At 44.6% G+C, this 26,092-nt stretch overlaps 1 protein-coding gene across 1 annotated transcript in view; it reads left to right on the plus strand.

Moving 5' to 3' along the window:
- Positions 1-14,178, plus strand: part of PALD1 (phosphatase domain containing paladin 1) — a 271,064-nt gene extending 256,886 nt beyond the window's left edge. The window contains exon 19 of the mRNA XM_078783909.1: positions 14,032-14,178. Within this exon, the coding sequence (XP_078640035.1) occupies positions 14,032-14,178 (147 nt within the window). The remainder of the gene's footprint in view (positions 1-14,031) is intronic.
- The last annotated feature ends 11,914 nt before the right edge of the window (positions 14,179-26,092 follow it).

Consider the following 26,092-nt stretch of genomic DNA (forward strand, 5'->3'; position numbering starts at 1 on the left):
GAGCCACCCGGTTAGAGTGCTTGGAGAGCACAGTGTGGGGGCTAGAGAGCCACCCCTTATTTAGGAGCGCCAGAGGCGCGCTCAGGTGAACCCCGAGGTCGCTAGGTGTCCCTCACCACCTATTGGAAGCAGGCAAAGAGGCCTAGTTGTAGTCACACTCCCCAGCCAATGAGTTATGCCTGGCACCACCAAGTGAAGAAAAAGAGACAAATAAGGGCCTTGCCCAGGTTTAAAAGAATGGAACAGTGTGCCAGGTTGGGAAAAATGGGTCATTAGGATCATTGTGGCAATGGCAGGGTTTGTGCCATTGGTTAGAGCTTTAAGTAAAAGGTTAGGTTCGATGAACTCTCCTCCGCACCATTCATGTGTGACACCTGGTACGAGTCGTGTTGATGGGAAAGTTGTGAACAAGGGCCAGGTTCGGTCGCCCTCTCCAAGTGCCAGAGAAGCCACCAGTGTGTCATGAGCACACAGATAACAATTGATTAAGAAGCACACCATCCTGTCAGCTAAAAAGTGAAAGGACTTTTTTAAGAAGACCATACTAAAACAAGTCGTACCAAGATAAGTCAGGCAAGGAAGGTTAAGGGTACTCTTCATTTTGCCTGGGCTGAGGTCATCACCCCCACTTGCACCCTCAAGAATGCCTCCAGACTGCATTTGCTTACCATCGGTAGAACTGTGCCACCTGCTGTCCAAGGCAGGGCTTGTTGCCTGCTGCTGCTCGGTTGTGTGCCATGTGGGCCGAAGCATTTTTGTGGGCCATGGAGGCCAAAGTGCTTTTGCGGGCTGTTGCAGCCGAAGATTCATGCCGTCTTGTGGGCTCAGTGGGCCGAAGGACTCTTTGTGAGATTAGGCCACTGGGCCGACTGAACTCACCTGGTGAGAGGCCAATAAGGCCACGAAGTAAGGAAACCCCTCTGGGGTGAAGACACAACACTGCCGGGAGGAGGCGTGAAGGAGTGAGCACGTCAAGAAGCTTTGAAACTCTGAATGTCTTGCTCCGATGTGAATATTGGTGTTGAAAGTAACATTGAATGCCCTCCTGCGCAAATGCATAATTAGAATGTTAAGTATTGTGCATAGAGTGTGGATGTGTTTGTTAGATTAGTGATCCGACACACTAGGATAGGGACATGCCAATCTTACTGATACTTTGCTTCTTGGAGTTAAGTGCTTGCAATGTTGTGGGTTAGAGTAAATGGGAGATTTGTGCTGTACGTTAGACAGGGCCATTCCCGCGGGCTGCCCCTAGTGGAGGCTCGGGAGAGCCTCGGGAGAAAGGTGGGGGTAGTGTTGCGGAAATGGCCCTTAGTGGTTTATTAAATATAGAATTAGTTCAGGTCCCCTCTTAGATGTATGTTTACCATAGATCGTCTGTACTGGGATGGTAGTTTTGTGTCGGAAGGTGTAGCAGGCTGTTTTGTGTGGTGCATTGGTGGTGTACAAGAGACGGTTCCCTTTTAATTACATCTTGACAATCGAACAAGGTGCAAGTTCCATTAAGACCGGCCTCGGTTGCAATGCCATGATCGAGGCAATGGATTGACGTGAGAAAGCGCGATTGAGCGGGCAAAAACGACAAGCGCCGTCAAAAACCGGAAGCGGCGCTTCGAGGGGTCGCTGAGCAAGTGCGAGGGAAGAGGTGGAAAAAGATGCATGCGCGGATGGCGTGTGGACAGGCCTTCGCGGCGGACGAGAACCACCAAGGCGAGTGAGAATAACGGAGCTCTCTCTCTCTCTCGGAAGAAGGGAGTTCGACAATCGTGCTGATCGCGTGGCCGATAAGGAGAGCGGGTGGCCGCCGTTTCGCGACGCTTGATGCGTGGCCGATAAGAGGGCGGGCCGCCATTTGGCAGACTGCAGGCCCAAGCGGGGCCTTCGAATCCGGCGACATCGGCTTGTTACGAGCTGCATTCGCCCTTTTCACATCTTCACCTCTCGTCCATCAACACCACCAAGTACCCCCTGTCTTGTATGAATGTTGTCCAGGCCTAAGGTTTATCTCGTTAGGGTCACCCCGCGAAACCCTTAATTGTAGCTCCCTAGATAAGAGCGGGTTATTACTCATAGTTGAATTATAATGTTATCGTGAACGCCTTGCTTGTTTTGTGTACCCTAATGTTCCCCCATTAAATCTGGTTGATTCGTATGGAAGTTGCCGCACTGCATTCATCTGTGTCGCATTGAAGAGCAATCCGCTCGATTTGTAATTAAAACCAAACTGGCTACAGGTTGCGGCAGACTTCGCTCGGTCTCTGACAAACCCAACCTGTAGCGACGGGTGTCTCCCCAACTGGCAAGGCACAGGTGTAATTTGGTATCGCGATAGAGGCGCGTAACCCGAGATCTGTGTCGAACCAGCCGGCGTTGCACCCGTGGGACGGCCGTGCCAGGAGGCGCGACCCGTCACCTACAACAATATTCACAAAGCTTTTTCACAATCCATTTCATCATATTTACAAAGCTTTTTCACAATCCACTTAATCATATTTACAAAGCTTTTTCACAATCCACTTCATCATATTTACAAAGCTTTTTCACAATCCACTTCATCATATTCACAAAGCTTTTTCACAATCGACTTCATCATATTTACAAAGCTTTTTCACAATCCATTTCATCATATTCACAAAGCTTTTTCACAATCCATTTCATCATATTTATAAAGCTTTTTCACAATCCACTTCATCATATTCACAAAGCTTTTTCACAATCCACTTCATCATATTCACAAAGCTTTTTCACAATCAACTTCATCATATTTATAAAGCTTTTTCACAATCCACTTCATCATATTTACAAAGCTTTTTCACAATCCACTTCATCATATTTACAAAGCTTTTTCACAATCCACTTCATCATATTTACAAAGCTTTTTCACAATCCACTTCATCATATTTACAAAGCTTTTTCACAATACATTTCATCATATTTACAAAGCTTTTTCACAATCCACTTCATCATATTTACAAAGCTTTTTCACAATCCACTTCATCATATTTACAAAGATTTTTCACAATCCATTTCATCATATTTACAAAGCTTTTTCACAATCCACTTCATCATATTTACAAAGCTTTTTCACAATCCACTTCATCATATTTACAAAGCTTTTTCACAATCCACTTCATCATATTTACAAAGCTTTTTCACAATCCACTTCATCATATTTACAAAGCTTTTTCACAATCCACTTCATCATATTTACAAAGCTTTTTCACAATCCACTTCATCATATTTACAAAGCTTTTTCACAATCCACTTCATCATATTTACAAAGCTTTTTCACAATCCACTTCATCATATTTACAAAGCTTTTTCACAATCCACTTCATCATATTTACAAAGCTTTTTCACAATCCACTTCATCATATTTACAAAGCTTTTTCACAATCCACTTCATCATATTTACAAAGATTTTTCACAATCCATTTCATCATATTTACAAAGCTTTTTCACAATCCACTTCATCATATTTACAAAGATTTTTCACAATCCATTTCATCATATTTACAAAGCTTTTTCACAATCCACTTCATCATATTTACAAAGCTTTTTCACAATCCATTTCATCATATTCACAAAGATTTTTCACAAGCCGCTTCATCATATTTACAAAGCTTTTTCACAATCCACTTCATCATATTTACAAAGCTTTTTCACAATCCACTTCATCATATTTACAAAGATTTTTCACAATCCATTTCATCATATTTACAAAGCTTTTTCACAATCCACTTCATCATATTTACAAAGATTTTTCACAATCCATTTCATCATATTTACAAAGCTTTTTCACAATCCACTTCATCATATTTACAAAGCTTTTTCACAATCCATTTCATCATATTCACAAAGATTTTTCACAAGCCGCTTCATCATATTTACAAAGCTTTTTCACAATCCACTTCATCATATTTACAAAGCTTTTTCACAATCCACTTCATCATATTTACAAAGCTTTTTCACAATCCACTTCATCATATTTACAAAGCTTTTTCACAATCCACTTCATCATATTTACAAAGCTTTTTCACAATCCATTTCATCATATTTACAAAGCTTTTTCACAATCCACTTCATCATATTTACAAAGCTTTTTCACAATCCATTTCATCATATTTACAAAGCTTTTTCACAATCCATTTCATCATATTTACAAAGCTTTTTCACAATCCATTTCATCATATTTACAAAGCTTTTTCACAATCCATTTCATCATATTTACAAAGCTTTTTCACAATCCATTTCATCATATTTACAAAGCTTTTTCACAATCCATTTCATCATATTTACAAAGCTTTTTCACAATCCACTTCATCATATTTACAAAGCTTTTTCACAATCCATTTCATCATATTTACAAAGCTTTTTCACAACCACTTCATCATATTTACAAAGCTTTTTCACAATCCATTTCATCATATTTACAAAGCTTTTTCACAATCCACTTCATCATATTTACAAAGCTTTTTCACAATCCACTTCATCATATTTACAAAGATTTTTCACAATCCATTTCATCATATTTACAAAGCTTTTTCACAATCCACTTCATCAAATTTATAAAGCTTTTTCACAATCCATTTTATCAAATTTATAAAGCTTTTCCTTATTATGTTTGTGCAGAGGATGCATATATACACAGACTTGGCATTTAATATGGAATTTTTGTTTTTTTCTTGAGTTGGGTTTCCTTTCTGAACTCAGAATATCAATCTGGTGAGTTTCTTTTACGCTTCGGTGATTTCTTTGTTAAAAGAACCATGTCACTGATTGTCTGTCGCAGCAAGAAGTCAATGGCAGGATCATATCACAGGTGGCGTGACAAAATGTACGGACAGGTACATTTGACGATTGGCTTCACAATCGGGTATATGATGGTTGTTGCGTTCTGTATTAGTGGAAAACAACTGCTGCACGTCTACAAAAGTTATTACCGCTTCCTCTGGAGATGGTCCGTCAACTCGACAATGCTGTTTGTCATGGAGTGGTGGCTTTACGAAATTCCGGCATGAAACAGTGTGCTATTGCTCGGCAGTATGGCATCACTCAAGGTCAGGTGTCAAAGATCCCGAAACGAACTGCTCAGAGGGGTGTCCCTCCTCCAATATTGAGGCCATGACGTCCCCGCAGAACCACAAGGAGGGATGATCGCCAGCTGCACCGGTTAGTCCGCAATGGCCGGACCACGTCAGCTAATCGGCTTAGGGCTGAGTGGCAGCAACTGACAAATGTGCCTGTATCCAGAAGGCTAGTCAACCAACGACTGGTTCAAGCAGGCTATTGTGCCAGGCATCCCCTGAGAAAGCCACGCCTGGCAAGACAACACCGCCAGCGCCGATTGCAGTGGGCCAGAGAGCAGCCAGGACACTGGAATCACGTGATCTTCAATGACGAGTCTTGATTTCTGGTCTATCGTCAAGATGGCCATGTCCGAGTGCGCAGACAAGTGCATGAAGCCTACAACGAAGATTGTATAGTGCCAAGAGTCCAAGCTGGAGGTGGTGGGGTGACCGTTTGGGCTGCTTTTCAGGCAGGGGGCAAAACTGACCTGGTTGTTCTGAATGGAAACCTGAACCAGTTCAAGTACAGGGCCATTCTGGAAGAAACATTGCTTCCATTTGCTCATGCAGCCTTTCGTGGAAACTTTGTCTTCCAAGATGACAATGCATGGCCTCATCATGCTCGCATGATCCAACACTTTCTTGCTGACCATGGTGGAGAGCATATGGAGTGGCCTGCCATGTCCCCGGATATGAATCCGATAGAGAACTTGTGGGCAGAATTAACGCATCAAATCGACAACTTGGACCAGCAGCCTACCTCTGTGCGTGAATTGCAGCAGGCTATTGGCACTGCATGGCAAGCGATTCCTGTCCAAACCTTGGCAAATCTCGTGAACAGCATGCCTCAACGTGTATGTGCTCTCCTGAATGCTCGTGGGGGTTACACGACGTACTGAACTGTAATTTTACTGTCCATAATCCCAGTTGTAATTTAACTTTTGTTTTTGTTAAAAAAAAATTTGGCTAATGTGCAAAATAAAGAAATACTTCTGGCAAACGTACAGAAGTTTAACACAGTACTGTCTGTGAATTTAGTTCAATATCAGTTTACATCACTTTCAAGGATCAATTTATTTGCTTCGAAATGTCAAATTAAATGTGGTTTTTGTTTCTTTTGAAGGTGACATTAACAAAATCTAGAATAATTTCAACATAATTCCAATGAACTTTTGGTTCTAAGTCAACTTGAAAAGTAAGTTCACCCCCACAAAAAAAATAATCCATATTAAATGCCAAGGCTGTATATAGATAGATAGCGAAAAAAAGGTGTGATGTGATGGGGGTCAGTTGCTTGAAGGATGAAGTGGGACAAATCGTTGTAGACCCAGAGGGAATTAAAGGAAGATGGAAGAGATATATGGAAATGCTGTTGAATACAGAGAATGAATGGGATGGCAACATAGAGAGTCTGCTGCTCTTCTTCTGCTCCGATCGGATCATCTGATCATGTCCTTGTTAAAGTGGACATCTCTCTGACCATCCTCAGGGAGCCTGCTCAGCGTCGACGAGTCTGGCATTTCACTCAGGCCAACTGGCACGGTCTTCAAGCAGCCATCAATCATCTGGACTGGTCTCCCATCTCTACCACCTCTGACATCAACTCATCCTGGGAATTCTTCCAAAGTAAATTGCTCTCTCTCATGCACAGATTTATCCCATCTCGTCTTCAGTTGTCATACCCTTCCTCCCGTCCATGGTACACGGAATCTTGTGGTGAGGCTGTTGCCCAGAAACAACTTGCCTTCGTCTCCTGGAAAGCAAATCCAACGGAAGGAAATCTAATTTCCTTTCACAAAGCCCGAAACAAGTGTGTGTCCACCCTCAGGAGAGCCAGGAAACAATATCTCTCCGTTCTCAAGACCGAACTCTCTTATCTGTCTCCCTCTTCCAAATCCTGGTGGCATCTGGTCAAATCCGTTTCTGGTGTTTGTTCCCCCTCCATCCCCTCCCTTACCTCAAACGGCTACACAGCTGACTCCGCACGTGAAAAAGCTGAATGCCTCAACTCTGTGTTTGCCTCTAAATCTTGTGTCCCAAACCCATCCCTCTCTGTACCCACCATACCCAGTCGTACCCTGCTGCTCCTGGACTCCGTGTCCTTTCCTCCTGACAAGGTGGAAAAGTTTCTGTCAACCCTCGACTCTGATTCTGCAACTGGACCCGACGGCATCAGCCCACGGGTCCTAAAATCCTGCTCTGCTGCTCTATCTCACCCTCTCTCTGTTCTCCTCACCCTCTCTTTTGCTCAAGGTCAACTGCCATCTGCTTGGAAATCAGCCAACATCACCGCTTTGCACAAAAAAGGTGCAAAAACAGATCCTAGCAACTACAGACCAATCAGCCTTCTCCCAATTATCAGCAAAGTCATGGAATCCATCATTGCTTCGGATATGAAATCTTTCCTCTTCTCCAATGGCTTGATCTCTGATCATCAATTTGGTTTCAGACCAGGTCACTCTACTCTGGACATGCTGCTTCTGCTGTTTCAACAATGGATGGAGGTCCTCAATGCCAAACAGGAAATTAGAGCTGTCTCCCTCGACATATCACGTGCCTTCGACACGGTCTGGCACCCCGCTCTGCTCACCAAACTCTCCTCCTTTGGTATCCATGGAAATCTCCACGCATGGCTGGCGGACTTCCTCTCTAGTCGTCGTCAACGTGTGGCCCTGAATGGGTTTCTCTCATCTCCTCTTCCTGTTCAGGCTGGAGTTCCCCAAGGCAGTGTTCTGGGCCCCGTGCTTTTTCTGGTCTTCATCAATGATCTCTCTGACTCTCTCGAAAATCCTCTCTATCTCTTTGCTGATGACTCCACTCTCTGCCGCTCCATTCCTCTTCCCTCAGATCGGCAGTCTGCTGCCTCCTCACTCTCTGAAGACCTGGACAAAATCACAGACTGGTCAAACAAGTGGAACATGTCTTTCAATCCTGACAAATCTCACACTCTTACTATGTCTCTCCGAAAAGATCGACTGGACAACCCTCCCATCTACTTTCTCAACAATCCTCTCCAAGAAGTTCTGTCGCTCAAGATTTTGGGTCTCACTATCTGCCATGATCTTTCTTGGGAAAACCACATTTCCAAGCTGGCCTCCAAAGCCAGTCGCCGACTGGGCATCCTCCGTTGTGCGAAGTCCTTTCCTCGGCACACCTGAGCTCCTCACCACATACAAGGCTTTCATCCGCAGCTCAATGGAATACTGTTCTCCCCTATGGGCCGGTGCTCCTGCCTCACACCTAGCTCGGCTTCACGCTGTTGAAACCAAAGCTTTCAGAATTATTGGAATCTCCCGCGATGAAGCTATCTCTGAGGGCCTTTCACTCACTCACCGCAGGCAGGTAGGTGGTCTTTCTGTCTTCTACCGACTCCTCTCCGGCCTTGCACCCCCAGCTCTCTCTGTGCTCTGTCCCCCAAATATTCCTACAGGTCGCACAAGATCTGCCAGCAACCCTCTGATGGTTAAACTGCCGAAATCTCGGCTCTCTGCTCACCTTCACTCTTTCATTCCTCTTTTCTCCCGCCTCTGGAACAAACTCCCTCACTCCCTTCAATCCCACTCCTCCCTCCAGGTCTTTAAAACAGCTGTTCACCACCATCTCTTATCTTCCCCCATCCAAAACCTTGATCTTTTCTACCCCCGCTAATTCACCCCAGATCCACCTTGTTTGAAATTCCAACTTCTTTCCTGGAAGTCCTGGCAGTGTCCATATGTTTTATACCTCTCCCACCGCCCCCTTCCCACGCCCCCCCCCCCCAAAGCCCTCGCCCTCTCTCAGATCTCTCGATGTCTCCATGTCTCTCGGTCCCTGCTCTCAAATGTTGTGTTTGTGTCCTTCCCCCTCTCTCCCCATCTTGTCTACCGCTCCCGATGTTATATGTTTTATGTGTCGGTTTGTCTTTCTCTGTGATTAATGTTCGCTCTTTCACGAGCCTCGATCTTGTATACAAAAAAAAAAAAAAAAAAAAAAAAAAAACCCAGTTTTAGGACCGGCAGAGAAGATAACTGAGAAGGAAGTTGAGGAAGCGATAAAAGCAATAAAACCACCTTTAGAGGTGGTTTTATGTGGCAATGTGGTATTTTAGAAGCGATAAAAGCAATGAAGAGTAGAAAAGCGGGAGGGCTGACGGGAGTTGTGGAAGATATGTTGAAGGCAGCAGGAAGTTGGGGTGTGAAGAGAATGACAGAGATGTGTAATCTGGTGGTGAAAGAAGGCCGCATTCCAGTGGATCCGATTGGGAACTGAGTACCCTCGTCCCTCTATGCAAGGGGAAAGGTGACCCTCTGGAGTGTGGCTCGTACCGAGCAATAAAGTTATTGGAGCATGGAATGAAGGTATTGGAAAGGGTGTTGGAGATGAGGATAAGGAAGAAAGTGAAGATCGACGAAATGCAGTTTGGATTCATGCCAGGAAGAGGAACGACAGACGTGCTCTTTATTGTGAGGCAGTTGCAGGAGAAGTACATGGAGAAGAGGAAGAAGTTGTTTCTTGGGTTTGTTGATCTAGAGAAAGCCTTCGATAGGGTTCCACGCAAAGTATTGACATGGGCATTGAGGAAGTTAGAAGTGGAGGAATGGTTGATCAGAGTAGTGATGGCAATGTTCAAAAGAGCACGCACAGCTGTAAGGACGAAGCACGGGAACAGTGGTGTGTTTGAGGTGAAGGTGGGAGTGCATCAGGGTTCGGTACTAAGTCCACTACTATTTGTAGCTGTGATGGAGGTGCTGGCTCAGAACGTAAAGGAAGGTTTAGCGTGGGAGTTGTTGTATGCAGATGATCTGCTGTTGATTGCGGAAAGTATGGATGGACTGAAGGAAAAGATGAACAAGTGGAAGGAATGTATGGAGACAAAAGGTCTGAAGGTGAATATAGGAAAGACGAAGGTGATGGCAAGTGGTAAAGCATGTGGTGAGGTGGAAAGAACTGGGAAGTGGCCATGTGCTTTTGTGCAGGAAGGGTGTCGGAGTGAACTCCATTCAATGTACAATGTGCGCTGAGTGGGTTCATCAAAAATGTAGCGGTCTGAGAGGGTCATTAACCAGTGTGGCAGCTACATTCAAATGTAAGGTGTGCAGAGACGGATCTGCAGATGGAGCAAATGTTGAGTTGGATCTTGGAGACGGCGTGAAGCTGGAAGGTGTGAAAACATTTTGCTACCTCGGAGACATGCTGAATGGAGAAGGTGGATCAGACTCGGCAACGGTTGCCAGAGTGAGATGTGCATGGAAGAAGTTTCGGGAACTGAGTGGCGTGCTGATGAGGAGGGGAGTGTTGTTGAACCTGAAGGGAAAGGTGTATGCTGCATGTGTGAGAAGTGTTATGATTTATGGGAGCGAGACATGGGTCATGAATGTCGAGCAGCAACGAAGGCTGGAAAGGGTGGAAATGCGAATGGTTCGGTGGATGTGCGGAGTATCCTTGAGAGAGAGGAAGACAAATGATGAATTGCGAAAGATGATGGGAATAGAGCCTGTGATTGATGCTGTGAAGAGGAACAGGTTGAGATGGTTTGGTCATGTGTTGAGGAAGGATGAGAGTGACTGGTTGAGAAGAGTGATGGAAATGAATGTAGAAGGAAGTAGAGGACGGGGAAGACCGAGAAAGACTTGGCTAAAGATGGTGGAAGAAGAAATGCGGGCAAGGGGGTTAACAAGGAGAGATGCAGAAAATAGGGCAAAATGGAGAGGATTGTCATGGGGACCGCAAGGCTAACCCCCGCTCTAGCAGGGAAAATGGCCTTAAAATGCATGTTGTTGTGTTGTTGTATATATATATACATATATATATATATACACGAGCAAAAGTATCCGGCGTTGCCAGGTAACAACGAGTCGCTTCCTGGCAGAAATAATACATTTAACATTAGAAATATAGTAGTTGAATCTGTTAATGAAAATAAGTATATGGATATAGATGGTAATGTTTTTTTCTGTTAATTAAATAAGAGTCACTATTCAAGTGAAGATTTTGTTGATTTTAAAAGTGATGATAGTGTTGTGAGACTTTGTCTTTGCAAGACAGTTATGATACTGAGAGTTTGTGTTCTAACGATAGCTATGAAAGTCCTTTGTTTGTTTTTTTCTTTGTTTTTTTTTTTTTTTTTTGGTATACTGAATCGAGGCTCGTGAAAGAGCTGACATTTACTTCACAAACAAATCAACGACACAAACAAAATATATAAAAAGGGGGAGTGGAAGACAAGAGAAGGGGAAGCACACAAACACTTGAGAGCACACAACATTTAAGAGCAGGGAGATGTGTGGGAGGGAGAGGGCTTGGGGGGAGGAGGCGTGGGAAGGGGGGGGGGGGGGGTGGGAGAAGTATAAAACACAAGGACACCAAGGGCTTCCTGATGATTATGAAAGCACCGATTATAGTGAAGATGATTTTTAGTTGAAGTAATCTTTTACTATATAAATATGATGAATCTCAATGACATACCAGATGTGGAGTCTCTTGAATTCTCTGATACTCCATGAGATAAATAAGAGAATTGTCTGGCTTGTGATAGATTGGGATTAAATACAGAGTCCAAAGCCCATAAACAATGTTTATTCTGTGATTATCTTTTAATTAATGATGATAAGAAATATAAAAAGAAACGTTACTATTTTAAAATTGCACCAAAAATGAATTACTTTGCAAGATTAATAAGAGAAATGAACGTTAAGTATGAGGGTGATAATACACCTTTCCTTACAATGGAAGAGATTGATAAAATTAGGATGATGTTTCAAGGATTGATGTTATTTGCTATTCACAATTGTCACTTTCAGGGAAATATCAACACAATATATAATAATAATAATAAAATAATGGATTATCTTGAAATTAAACCTGAACTCAGGATAAAATATAGTTTCTCAAAAAGCCTGTAAGAAATTGGATGACTTGTTTTCCAAATATATAAATGAATAATTTGTTACCCGTTTGGAAAAACAAGATAAAATTTAACAACCATAAAAATCTTCCAAATTCGTTAAGATGTCTAATAGTTGATTCAAGCGGATGTGGAAAAACCTGTTTGCTTTTAAAGATGCTCCTTACCCCCAACTTTTTAGATTATAATAATTTAATAATTTTCACAAAGTCAAGTTTTCAACCCGAGTATCAACGACTATCACAAGGTTTTAATGCGGGTCTTCAAAAAGAAGATATAATCGGTTTATTTAAACTTTAAACCAAATTAAATGATTATAGCATTGAAGATATAGCACAACTATTTTGTGATACACAGAAATCAAAACCGAAACTAAAACCCATAACTTGTATTCTCATTGATAATACGGATGATATACCTTCACCCCAAGATTTAGATAAATCAAAAAAGAACCTCGTTACCTTTACTCCCGCGAGGGAGTAATGCATTCGATCGTGTCCGTGTGTGTGTGTGTTCGTGTGTTTGTGAACAGGATATCTGGAAAAGTTCTGAACGGATTTGGATGAAAGTTGGTGGGATGATTGCCCTTGGGATAAGGAAGAATTGATTAGTTTTTTGGTGAATCTCAGGATATTATTCCGGATCCAGGAATTTTTTGAAGGATTGTTTACCATTGGAATATTGGGCTCATTTTTTTTAAACATTATCTTCTATATATTCTATATTTAACATTGTGATATCAAAATAGTTTTCATATTTGTTGTAAATGTAGTTTAAACTCGTGGTTATGCGTTAGAGTGGTGTATTTTGTTAGCAGCGTCGTCTTCAAGGTTCTTTTTTTTTTTCTAATAAAGACATATTCTGTCATTTTAAAACCACCAAAGTGTGTATTCGGCTTCCCCGTTTCATAAAATGTATCGTTTGATACGTATAATGCTAAAACTAGCCTGGTGTTGGCTTAGCGGTTAGGGTGTCGGATTGGGATCCTAGGATCCTGGGTTCGAATCCCGGTCGATCGCTGAATTAACACCAGGGGGGTTGACTCAGCCTGTCAGCCTGTCAGCCTTCCGAGGTCGGCAAATTGAGTACCAGCTTGCTGGGATGAATGATCACGGTGTGTACCCCGATTTAGAATAGGTACACCGTATCCCTGCGCATCGTAAGAAGCGACTAAGGGTTGGCGTCAGGAAGGGCATCCGGCCATAAAAACATTGCCTCAAACAGGGCCCCATGAGGTCATGGGGCCTGCAAGGACAACCCCCACTCTAGCGGGGAAAAATTGCCTTAAAACGATCATTCATTCATTCATTCAATGCTTTAAAACTGTTTTTTTTTTTGTTTGTTTTACCTCAGAAGATATATCAACATTTAGCTCAGCGAATGTCAATCGCGGTGTCAGTATTTGATGAACTTATAAAGACGTAGTTCCAGATTTGTCAATGGCTGAGGTATATTAACAAACGAATAAAACAGATTTGGCAAAATTCCAACTTTTTTTTTAAAAGATCGCATATTCACCCAGCGTTGAGAGGCTGAAGAAGAAGAAACCTCACATGGGCTTCCCAGACCAAATAAATAAATCTGGTTCTGGCTCTGCGATTTCCAGGTTTATTACTCCCGCCAGGGAGTAACGCATTCGATCGTGTCCATCCGTGTGTGTTTGTGAACAAGATATCTGGAAAAGTTATGAACGGATTTGGATGAAAGTTGGTGGGATGATTGCCCTTGGGATAAGGAAGAATTGATTAGTTTTTGATGAAGCTCAGGATATTATTCCGGATCCAGGAATTTATTGGGGAAATTTTTTTGGGAAAGATTTTTTCAGTTTTACTGCATTAAAGCTTTTATTCTTATTCTTAAATGATGTTTTTCTCCTCTAATTCCGAGATATATCAAAATAAATTATCTGACAGTTAGGGCTTACTTTCTTTTTATTTATTGTTTTGGGGAGAGGGGATGTTAAACAAAACGTATTATTCCAACTAAACCCACGGCGGGAGTATGCGCTCTACTGAGTGGCGTTCTAGTTTGTGTTGTGCTCTTCCTGAATGTTAACTCTTTATCTACCATTAAGAACAGGTGGTGCAGTCTGTGGTGAGGGTGCTGCCTGCTGGCCAGGCCAGGAAGCGAGAGGTTGATAAGGCACTGGATGCTGTTAGCGAGACCATGACCCCAATGCACTATCACCTTCGTGAAATTATTATCAGCACCTACAGGCAGGTATGAATCTTGATTGATCTTGTTCATAAACATTTACTTAATTAATGTACAACACAGTGCATTATTTTTCATGTTAAATAATATTTTCATCCTCTATACATTCGATGGTTTACATGTCATCCATAATGGTTTTACATCACTTTAGTTTTGAAATGGAACCATGCTTACATTATGTTCATATTTCAAAAACAATATGGTAAACTGTTGATTTTGTGCTTTCATTTTAAAAAATGAACACTGCATATAAAGTTATTTCAGAAAGTATTCATACCCCTTGACTTTTTTCACATTTTGTTGTGTTGCAACCTGAATTTAAATTGGATGAGTAAACCCGTTCCCTACGGGAGCGGCAGGAAGGGTAATTTCCTCTCTGGGATATATAGATTAGAGTAGATCTATGGTCGGGTCTCAAGAACATTGGGGGTTTGTTAATTTACCAAGTTTCTTGTAGAGTGCTCCCCAAGTGGTTTCAGCTTTCGAGCGAGAACTCCATTCAAAACCCTTTAGGAACGGCTGGCTTGGCAAACGCTAGCTAGCTGCTTGGTAAATGAGCACAACCCGAGCTTCCTCCATTTCAGTTTCATGTTAAACAGCATTAGCGACTGTTTCAAAAGGTAATCAAATATTTGTGTTTTATAATATTTTTACTTCTGTTACGGTTGTTCCCACAAAAACGCCACGATAAGCTATTTATACACACTAATAACACGGCATTTGTTCAAGGAGGAAATACCACTTGAGGAGATGGGATATTATTGTTATGAATTTGGGTAGAGGAATATCTAGAGCCAGATAGATCTGTATAGGTAGGTGTCTGACTGTCGTGATAGGGAATCTACCTGTAATAAGTTATATGTTTAGCCCGGTGTGTCATATAAGCTGTATTGGTGTCCCCGCCGTGAGGGGGTGGGGGGGGAGGCTTGCTAAATAGTGCAGGGATTATGGATAAAGTTCCCTCGTTCGTCGTTTCCCCCCTGTCGCCAAACCTTTGTCCCTTATGGCAACGCATTCTCATATAAACACTTAGATAGGTCCTTAGTGCACACATAAAATAATTCCCTCCCCTTACAATGACTGACTGGAAGAAAACAGACAGGAAGCCAGATCGGGGCACCGCCGCATGGGTCGCAGCCAGCCACACCACCAGCTGGTCTAGCACGAGCCTCGTGGCAGGCTATAGCCACGCCCAGGAGGACTGTTGATTGGCCAGGGGGAGGGGCGAGCATCACCACAGGACGGGAATCACTTGGCCAATGACAGGGCACCAGCGCAACAGAACCTTCGAGAGGTCGAGAGACGAGGCACTGGTTGGGGCAGAGCAAGAATTGACGTCACACGCAAGGTGACAAAAGGGCTCGCCGGACGACATTTTATCTCTCTTCGCGCTGGACCCCCTTCGAGTTGGAGATCGTCATTCGCCCTTCTTTTTGCCTCTGCGCTGGACGACATTTTCTCTCTTGGTCTCTTCCATTTCCCTCTCTGAGCTTGGAGTGGTGCTCGGCCCTTCGTGGTGCTTTTGGTGCTGGGAGCGAGTGTTGGTGCTGGGAGCGAGTGTTGGTGCTGTGAGCGGGCGGAACCTCGTGTGCAGTCGACTAGGAGATTGGAGCGGAGCGGGTTGCTCGGGGCCTGGCTGAGCACGCGAGCGAGGCGGACTGAGGGGGCCGCGTTGGACGACGGACACACAGACTACAGACAGATAAGGCCGCACCCCACATTTCACAAGTACACGACGATTGATTTTATTAATTCATTTTCCTTTGTCTCCTTTCTGAAGTGAGGTGTGCGGGATCCCGATTTAGGACCTTTATTTATCATCGAGTTTCCCTGTCCAGACCTTTATTTAAAATAAACCCTTGTATTATTTTCTTTTCCCTTCAAATCTTGTGTTCGTTTGAGTTAATCCCCTGCAGGATCGGAGCTGCAGTCGGATCGCTATAGGTAAGCGCTTCCGCCTCTTCTTCCTCACTATTCCATCCCGTGCTCTTATAGTCAAATCCGTATTTGGTCGTAGCCTCAATTAAAGCCGTTTGGTTCATCAGCGAGCCCTGTTATTAACCGAAGGGATCGCGCGACAACTGGTGTCAGGAAGTAGGGATCTGGGCCTGTCGGACAATTTTTTTTGTTCGCGGGGAGAGATCGACACGGTCGGGCGTACATCGCGCCCGGCTTTCGGACGCAAAACTTTCGTAGTCCGAGGCGAAAATTTTGTATGGTCGATTGGGCTGGCACGACGCGAAAGGTGCGTCATTAAATTTAGATCGATTTCTGAGGTAAAAGACGTGCGGTGTAGCGACCTTCTCTCGACCGGGGAGGAGGTAAGCGGTATGGAAGAAGGAATGGAAGATGCGGGGAGCATTGGGGGTGAGTTGGAGGTAGATGGGGTGGAGCATAGCGATGGAGCTCTCCCCGCCGTAGGGACGGCCCCCATAGACAACCAGGCCTTAATGCAATTTATGAAAGGAATGAGTAACGATATAAGGGGATTGAATCATAAAATGAATGCTCAGAGTGAGCAGATAGGGGGATTGAATCATGGAATGGATGCTCAGATTGAGCGGATGAAGCGAATGAATAGCAAACTGGATGCCCAGATTGAACAATTGAATGAAGGGACGAATGAATCGAAGGAAGAACTAAAGAATGGTGCCAATGGGGCCTAGGAGAAGCCAGGGGTGGCAGAATTCGAATCGGCACGAGGGGAATTCAAATTGGGGAATTGCACGGGGAATGGCAATCGAATTAAAACGGGAGACTGCATGGGTGGAGGTTATTGGGGAAGTTACGGAAGGAAATTTAGAGGTGAATGGGGAATGTGAAAATTGTAATGGGGAATGTTTCCCACATCATGGCCTGGAGGTTGATCGGGACCGGGTGGATGCCACAACACCCCAACCGGGGGATGGATTGGAATCCTTGCTGCACAGGTGCAGTGGTGCAGAGCAAGAGGGGGGTAGAGGTATTGGGGGTCCATGTGGTGGAACTGGACCAGGTATTTATTGGAGAAGGCCTGTCAGGGCCAGAAATGATTTGTAATGATGATGTACATGATTTGACACAGCGGCTGGGGACCTGGGACAGTCCCATAGCAGTAGAGTTTGACCAGGCCCAAAGGAGCTTGGGTGATGAGGTGAGCCGGTCCGAGGAGGTGGTTGAAGTGACCGAGGGGACCCTCACCGTGCACAACAATTTGGTAACGGAGGCTCCGAAATTGGATAACCAGTTGGGGGAGTGTGTTGGCTCCGGGCTGGATTTGGACATTGGAGGATCGGGAGATAGAGCCTCGAGAGATTTGGTCCCCGTAGGGAATTTGGAACAGCTGCAGGGAGGGTCAGAACAACCTGAGGGGGTTGTTACCTGCAGCTGCGGTTTGGGACGGGAAATGCAAATTGTTAAAAGGAAATTTAAAATAAAATTAAAATGGGAATTTGATGTGGAGCAGCCATGAGGAGAGTTGGTCCCCGGGCTGTGGAATATGGACCAGGAGAGGTCAATGGTGATGGCCTTGGGCAAAAGTTCCCCCTTTGGAAATTTTGTTATGCCAGCCAGCTGGGGGGCTGTGCTGGCGAGATTTGGACGTGGGGTCCAGCCATGGGCGTCGTGGTACGGCCTGGGCTCCACGGGGGGTCTGTTGGAGTGTGGCGTCCCTTGTCCATCGGGGAGCCGCCCGAGCGTGTGACTCGGGCCGGCAGGGTCACAGGACCCTGGTGGGGGTGAAGACCTCTGGGGGATCCGAGGTGGTTTCTCAAGCCTGGGATGGCATATATTGAGGACCACTAGGGGGATGTGCTGTGGGTCACGCTTTGGTAGTGGCATCGCGGATGGCCAACTTGGGCCCGATGTCGTGACTGCCCGGGCATGCGGCCTGACACCCTCTCCCTGAGACTCTGGGACAGCCAGCATGTGGTGACCTGCCATGCTGTTCCGGTCTATGGACGCGGGTCGAACCGCATGGACAGGAATGAGATAGCCCACCGGACAACCATTGGAGCATCTGTGGAACGTGATGGTGTGAGAGTGACCTTCCACAGATGTTCTGTTATGATTTGAGGACTCTCGGTTTGGGAAGAGAGCCATGCGATTGTTGAATTGGGAATGTGTAACGTGCCGAGCATATGGGCCATGCTCGGCTGGCATGTGTATGGCAAAGCATCTTTCTTTGGTGAGGTCAGGAAAATGTGAATAAATGTTTGGCACGGGTAATCTGAGGGTTAGATGCAAATTTAAGGGTGAATTTTGAAATGTCCTGGTGGTCACTGACAGCAGTCGCATCATTATTGATCTAGGTGTGTTTAGACCAAAGTGTTGGGGGCTGTGATAAAATTGACAGGGGAGCAGGACACAGCTTTCAACTGGTTGCGGGGGAGACTGTGCCGATATTTGGGACGCGGGGTTATGGGGATGGAGTTGTGTAGTTGCGAGTCAACGTGGTGCTATGGGTGTCCGAGGGGTGTGGACCATGTCTTCTGGGTGGGTCTCCTGGTGGAGCATCGCTGTTGACTGGACCTTGGTGTGGTCAAGTGTGGGTGGGCACTGGGGGCTGCAGTTCTGTGGACTGGGGGATGAGGGTGGCGTAGGTGACGTGAGGGGAATGCCACACACTGCGACCGTCTCCCCCAGGGCTGAGGTTGTGCATGCGGTAGTGTTTGTTGGCAGCAGGTGCTCACCACATTGGCCAGCTGGGGCTGGTGCAGCCGTGTTCCTCGCAGGGGGGCCGAAGGATGGATGGTGGGTCGCACCCTTATGGACACTCATGGACCATGTTAGCGTTTTGACTGCTCACCTTGTCCCGATGACCCTTGCACGGTAGAGGTGCGGAGCTGTCGTAGGCACACGTAGTTGTTTAGAACAGTTCACCGTTGGATGCAGATCCACATACCTGCTAGTATAGTGGGGAGAAAAGTGAAATTTGGTAAAAATCTGGTAGGCCCAATGATAAATTTTGGGATTTTGTCGGGTGGATGGCACTTTTGACCTGACCAACCGGAAATTACCTGCACATCAAGGTAGAGGTAAGGCCTTGATGGTTACTGTCCCAGGCTTCAGGACTTGCTTAGTTAAATTGGGGACATGTAATTTGGAGTTGGGGGCGGGTGAGAGTGATGACATGGTCGGTGAGGGGGGATGGAATGTGTGCCACATGGTCTTGTGGGTGGCGTTTGTTTATGTGCTGTGGTGATGTGTTTTCATGTGGTCTTGAGAGTGGAGAAAATGGATGATTGGTGATTGTTGTAGAAATCAATCAAGTCCACAACTTTGTCCCATAGGTAGGTTTAATAACAATCAGATCTCTGGCATCATCCTGTAGAATACAATCATGCAATATATATCAGGATCTTGGCATCTTTTAGAAAGGATCGATAATATTAGTCAATGCAAGCATGCCTCGAATATCTGCATGTACGTACCATCCGAGTCTACATGTCATAGAGTAAATGTCGCAGGAGTGGCCCGGAGTCGCGGACGTCCGAGGTCTTATAGACGCCTCTCAGTGGTTTAAGTGAGCATCACACCTGGGTTCAACTTTGATACATTTTCACGACAGTGATTATTGTGTTTTGAGATGCATTGATAAATGTGAACGTGGATTTCACACTGGCAGGCCATGGCAAATATTTTGTACCATCTCTGGAAATGTGTTGAGAATTGAATGGCAGCGGGGGAAGAAATGTGTTTTGGGATTGTGTGGGTGGGGAAGGTGTGTGTGTGTCCGCAGGTACAGATCAAGCTCTGAGGAGCGATGCCTGCGCCCCTCCTCTGCGGCAATTACCCCTGGCAGCCAGTGGTATCTGGAAATTGGAGCTCGTCGGTGCAGGGTCTGTTTGGGTGCCTTGGGGTAAGGGAGACTCCCGGTGACCCGCATAGCTGTGCTGAAGCAGGAGGCCACGGGGCCTGGTGTGTGGAGACCCTCGCTGGCGGGGTAACGGTGGAAAGGGCTGTTTGGCTGTCACGGGGCCAAGGGGGGAGGGGCAATGAACTTGAGTCAATTGACTTGTTTTGGGGACTGTGGGCACCACAGCCTGAAGCGCCCCCACCATCTTACTTGTGCGGTACCTCCCCGCTGCCTAGTAGAAATGAACGCACACACGTATGACATCTATGCCATGGTCCTGCAGGGGGGGGGGGGGGGGGTAAAATATGTGCTCTATTGATTTAAGTGTTGTAATGATTTATGGAATGTGTATGCGTGGTTAAGGGGTTGTGTTGAATGAATGAGGGCGAAATCCACCGAGCCATGTCACTCACCTGTAACACCTGGACAGGGCCCGTGGAAATTTAGGGGTGCATTGGGATGGCCCCACAGGTAAGGTTGCATCTTGGAGCATCCACCAGGGGATGCGGTCTGTAGACTGGGGTTGTTCAAATGTTTATTAGAATTTTGAATTTTTGGTTAAGGTTAAGGTTTGTGGTTAAGATAGGTTTGAATGTCGTTTGTTTCCTCCCACCAGAGGAACGACGAATCAAAATGATTGCACATATTTGCATGATTGTTAAGGGGATTAGCATGTTAAGGAGAACAGGTAGGAAGCTCCGGCTTACTTCCCACAGCCCTCCTGATTTATTTCATAGGTTAATTAAGTGTGAGACAGTAAGTGTTAAGACTGGAATGGTGGCGCCTGCGGTGAAGAACCTAGCAGGAGCTATGGTTCTGGGGGGGGGGGGGGGGGGGGCTGTGTGTGTTGTGAATTTTAGAGGAATATCAAGAGCCAGATAGATGTGTATAGGTAGGTGTCTGACTGTCGTGATAGAGAATCTACCTGTAATAAGTTATATGTTTAGCCCGGTTTGTCGGTATAAGCTGTGTTGGTGTCTCCGCTGCGAGGGGGGGGGGGGGGAGGGGGGGGAGGCTTGCTAAATAGTGCAAGGATTATCGATAAAGTTCCCTCGTTCGTCGTTTCCCCCCTGTCGCCAAACCTTTGTCCCTTATGGCAACGCATTCTCATATAAACACTTAGATAGGTCCTTAGTGCACACATTAAATAATTCCCTCCCCTTACAATGACTGACTGGAAGAAAGCAGGCAGGAAGCCAGATCGGGGCACCGCCGCATGGGTCGCATCCAGCCACACCACCAGCTGGTCTAGCACGAGCCTCGTGGCAAGCTATAGCTATGCCTCGGAGGACTGTTGATTGGCCAGGGAGAGGGGCAAGCAACACCACAGGACAGGAAGCACTTGGCCAATGACATTGCACCAGCGCAATAGAACCTTCGAGAGGTCAAGAGATAAGGCGCTGGTTGGGGCAGAGCAAGAATTGACGTCACACGCAAGGTGACAAAAGGGCTCGCCGGACGACATTTTAGCTCTCTTCGCGCTGGACCCCCTTCGAGTTGGAGATCGTCATTCGCCCTTCTTTTTGCCTCTGCGCTGGACAGAGGCCTTTTTGCCTTTGCCTCTGCGACAACATTTTCTCTCTTGCTTCCATTTCCCTCTCTGAGCTTGGAGCGGTGCTCGGCCCTTCGCGGTGCTTTTCGTGCTGGGAGCAAGTGTTGTTGCTGGGAGCAAGTGTTGGTGCTGTGAGCGGGCGGGACCTTGTGTGCGGTCGACTAGGAGATTGGAGCGGAGTGGGTCGCTTGGGGCCTGGCTGAGCGCGCGAGCGAGGTGGACTGAGGGAGCCGCGTTGGACGACGGACACACAGACTACAGACAGATAAGGCCGCACCCCACATTTCACAAGTACACGACGATAAATTTTATTAATTCATTTTCCTTTGTCTCCTTTCTGAAGTGAGGTGTGCGGGATCCCGATTTAGGACCTTTATTTATCATCGTGTTTCCCTGTCCCGACCTTTATTTAAAATAAACCCTTGTATTATTTTATTTTCCCTTCAAATCTTGTGTTCGTTTGAGTTAATCCCCTGCAGGATCGGAGCTGCAGTTGGATCGCTATAGGTAAGCGTTTCTGCATCATCTTCTTCACTTCACCGCCCATGCTCTTGTCGTCAAATCCGTATTTGGTCATCGCCTCCATTAAAGCCGTTTGGGTCATCCGCGAGCCCTAGTATTAACCGAAGGGTTCGCGCGACATTATTTTATATTGTTTTGTAATAACATTAATATTAAGTTCTCATCTTTAGTTTTGTTTGTTTTATTTTGTGAGAATGGTGAAGTGTCGGCAGGGACAGAAATACACGTTTGTGTGGCAAGGGTGCCCAGAAGGCGTGAATGGTGTTGGTGTCCTGTTTTCTGAGGAGTTTGTAGACAGTGTGGTGAGTGTGACGAGAGTGAGTGATAGGTTGATGATGGTGAAAATGATGATTGGAAAGCTCTTGTTGAACGTCATCTCGGGATATGCTCCGCAGGTTGGTCGGAGCGATGAAGAGAAGGACAAGTTCTGGTGTGCAATAGAGAAGCTGATGGAAAACTTGAAGACTTGTGTTGTTGCAGGAAACCACTTTTGCACTTGTATTAGTGTGGAAAAAACACTTTTCGCACTTGTGTTAGTGTTGAAAAACCACTTTTCGCACTTGTGTTAGTGTTGAAAAACCACTTTTCGCACTTGTGTTGGTGCAGGATACCACTTTTGCACTTGTATTAGTGTGGTAAAAACACTTTTCGCACTTGTGTTAGTGCTGAAAAACCAATTTCACACTTGTGTTAGTGTTGAAAATCCACTTTTTGCACTTGTGTTAGTGTTGAAAAACCACTTTTCGCACTTGTGTTCATGCAGGAAACCACTTTTGCACTTGTGTTAGTGTTGAAAAACCACTTTTCGCACTTGTGTTAGTGTGGAAAAAACGCTTTTCGCACTTGGGTTAGTGTTGAAAAACCACTTTTCGCACTTGTGTTGGTGTTGAAAAACCACTTTTCACACGTGTTGGTGCAGGAAACCACTTTTGCACTTGTATTAGTGTGGAAAAAACGCTTTTCGCACTTGGGTTAGTGTTGAAAAACCACTTTTCGCACTTGTGTTAGTGTTGAAAAACCACTTTTCGCACTTGTGTTGGTGCAGGAAACCACTTTTGCACTTGTATTAGTGTGGAAAAAACACTTTTGCACTTGTATTAGTGTGGAAAAAACACGTTTCGCACTTGTGTTAGTGTTGAAAAACCACTTTTCGCACTTGTGTTAGTGTTGAAAAAACACTTTTTGCACTTGTGATAGTGTTGAAAAACCACTTTTCGCACTTGTGTTAGTGTTGAAAAACCACTTTTCACACGTGTTGGTGCAGGAAACCACTTTTGCACTTGTATTAGTGTGGAAAAAACGCTTTTCGCACTTGGGTTAGTGTTGAAAAACCACTTTTCGCACTTGTGTTAGTGTTGAAAAACCACTTTTCGCACTTGTGTTGGTGCAGGAAACCACTTTTGCACTTGTATTAGTGTGGAAAAAACACTTTTCGCACTTGTGTTAGTGTTGAAAAACCACTTTTCGCACTTGTGTTAGTGTTGAAAAACCACTTTTCGCACTTGTGTTAGTGCAGGAAACCACTTTTGCACTTGTATTAGTGTGGAAAAAACACTTTTCGCACTTGTGTTAGTGTTGAAAAACCACTTTTCGCACTTGTATTAGTGTTGAAAAACCACTTTTCGCACTTGTGTTGGTGCAGGAAACCACTTTTGCACTTGTATTAGTGTGGAAAAACCACTTTTCGCACTTGTGTTAGTGTTGAAAAACCACTTTTCGCACTTGTGTTAGTGTTGAAAAACCACTTTTCGCACATGTGTTGGTGCAGGAAACCACTTTTGCACTTGTATTAGTGTGGAAAAAACACTTTTCGCACTTGTGTTAGTGTTGAAAAACCACTTTTCACACTTGTGTTGGTGCAGGAAACCACTTTTGCACTTGTATTAGTGTGGAAAAAACACTTTTCGCACTTGTGTTAGTGTTGAAAAACCACTTTTCGCACTTGTGTTAGTGTTGAAAAACCACTTTTCGCACTTGTGTTAGTGTTGAAAAACCACTTTTGCACTTGTGTTAGTGTTGAAAAACCACTTTTCGCACTTGTGTTGGTGCAGGAAACCACTTTTCGCACTTGTGTTGGTGCAGGAAACCACTTTTGCACTTGTATTAGTGTGGAAAAAACACTTTTCGCACTTGTGTTAGTGTTGAAAAACCACTTTTCGCACTTGTGTTTGTGCAGGAAACCACTTTTGCACTTGTATTAGTGTGGAAAAAACACTTTTCGCACTTGTGTTAGTGTTGAAAAACCACTTTTCGCACTTGTGTTAGTGTTGAAAAACCACTTTTCGCACTTGTGTTAGTGTTGAAAAACCACTTTTCGCACTTGTCAGTGTTGAAAAACCACTTTTCGCACTTGTGTTAGTGTTGAAAAACCACTTTTCGCACTTGTGTTGGTGCAGGAAACCACGTTTGCACTTGTATTAGTGTGGAAAAACCACTTTTCGCACTTGTGTTAGTGTTGAAAAACCACTTTTCGCGCTTGTGATAGTGTTGAAAAACCACTTTTCGCACTTGTGTTAGTGTTGAAAAACCACTTTTCGCACTTGTGTTGGTGCAGGAAACCACTTTTGCACTTGTGTTAGTGTTGAAAAACCACTTTTCGCACTTGTATTAGTGTTGAAAAACCACTTTTCGCACTTGTGTTGCTGCAGGAAACCACTTTTGCACTTGTGTTAGTGTGGAAAAACCACTTTTCGCACTTGTGTTAGTGTTGAAAAACCACTTTTCGCACTTGTGTTAGTGTTGAAAAACCACTTTTCGCACATGTGTTGGTGCAGGAAACCACTTTTGCACTTGTATTAGTGTGGAAAAAACACTTTTCGCACTTGTGTTAGTGTTGAAAAACCACTTTTCACACTTGTGTTGGTGCAGGAAACCACTTTTGCACTTGTATTAGTGTGGAAAAAACACTTTTCGCACTTGTGTTAGTGTTGAAAAACCACTTTTCGCACTTGTGTTAGTGTTGAAAAACCACTTTTCGCACTTGTGTTAGTGTTGAAAAACCACTTTTGCACTTGTGTTAGTGTTGAAAAACCACTTTTCGCACTTGTGTTGGTGCAGGAAACCACTTTTCGCACTTGTGTTGGTGCAGGAAACCACTTTTGCACTTGTATTAGTGTGGAAAAAACACTTTTCGCACTTGTGTTAGTGTTGAAAAACCACTTTTCGCACTTGTGTTTGTGCAGGAAACCACTTTTGCACTTGTATTAGTGTGGAAAAAACACTTTTCGCACTTGTGTTAGTGTTGAAAAACCACTTTTCGCACTTGTGTTAGTGTTGAAAAACCACTTTTCGCACTTGTCAGTGTTGAAAAACCACTTTTCGCACTTGTGTTAGTGTTGAAAAACCACTTTTCGCACTTGTGTTGGTGCAGGAAACCACGTTTGCACTTGTATTAGTGTTGAAAAACCACTTTTCGCACTTGTGTTAGTGTTGAAAAACCACTTTTCGCACTTGTGATAGTGTTGAAAAACCACTTTTCGCACTTGTGTTAGTGTTGAAAAACCACTTTTCGCACTTGTGTTGGTGCAGGAAACCACTTTTGCACTTGTATTAGTGTGAAAAAAACACTTTTCGCACTTGTGTTAGTGCTGAAAAACCAATTTCACACTTGTGTTAGTGTTGAAAATCCACTTTTTGCACTTGTGTTAGTGTTGAAAAACCACTTTTCGCACTTGTGTTCATGCAGGAAACCACTTTTGCACTTGTGTTAGTGTTGAAAAACCACTTTTCGCACTTGTGTTAGTGTTGAAAAACCACTTTTCGCACTTGCGTTAGTGTTGAAAAACCACTTTTCGCACTTGTGTTGGTGCAGGAAACCACTTTTGCACTTGTATTAGTGTGGAAAAAATCCTTTTGGCACTTGGGTTAGTGTTGAAAAACCACTTTTCGCACTTGTGTTAGTGTTGAAAAACCACTTTTCGCACTTGTGTTGGTGCAGGAAACCACTTTTGCACTTGTATTAGTGTGGAAAAAACACTTTTCGCACTTGTGTTAGTGTTGAAAAACCACTTTTCGCA

This window comes from Myxine glutinosa, chromosome 8, assembly GCF_964187855.1.
Source record: "Myxine glutinosa chromosome 8, kmMyxGlut1.1, whole genome shotgun sequence".
In the NCBI taxonomy this organism is placed as follows: domain Eukaryota; kingdom Metazoa; phylum Chordata; class Myxini; order Myxiniformes; family Myxinidae; genus Myxine; species Myxine glutinosa.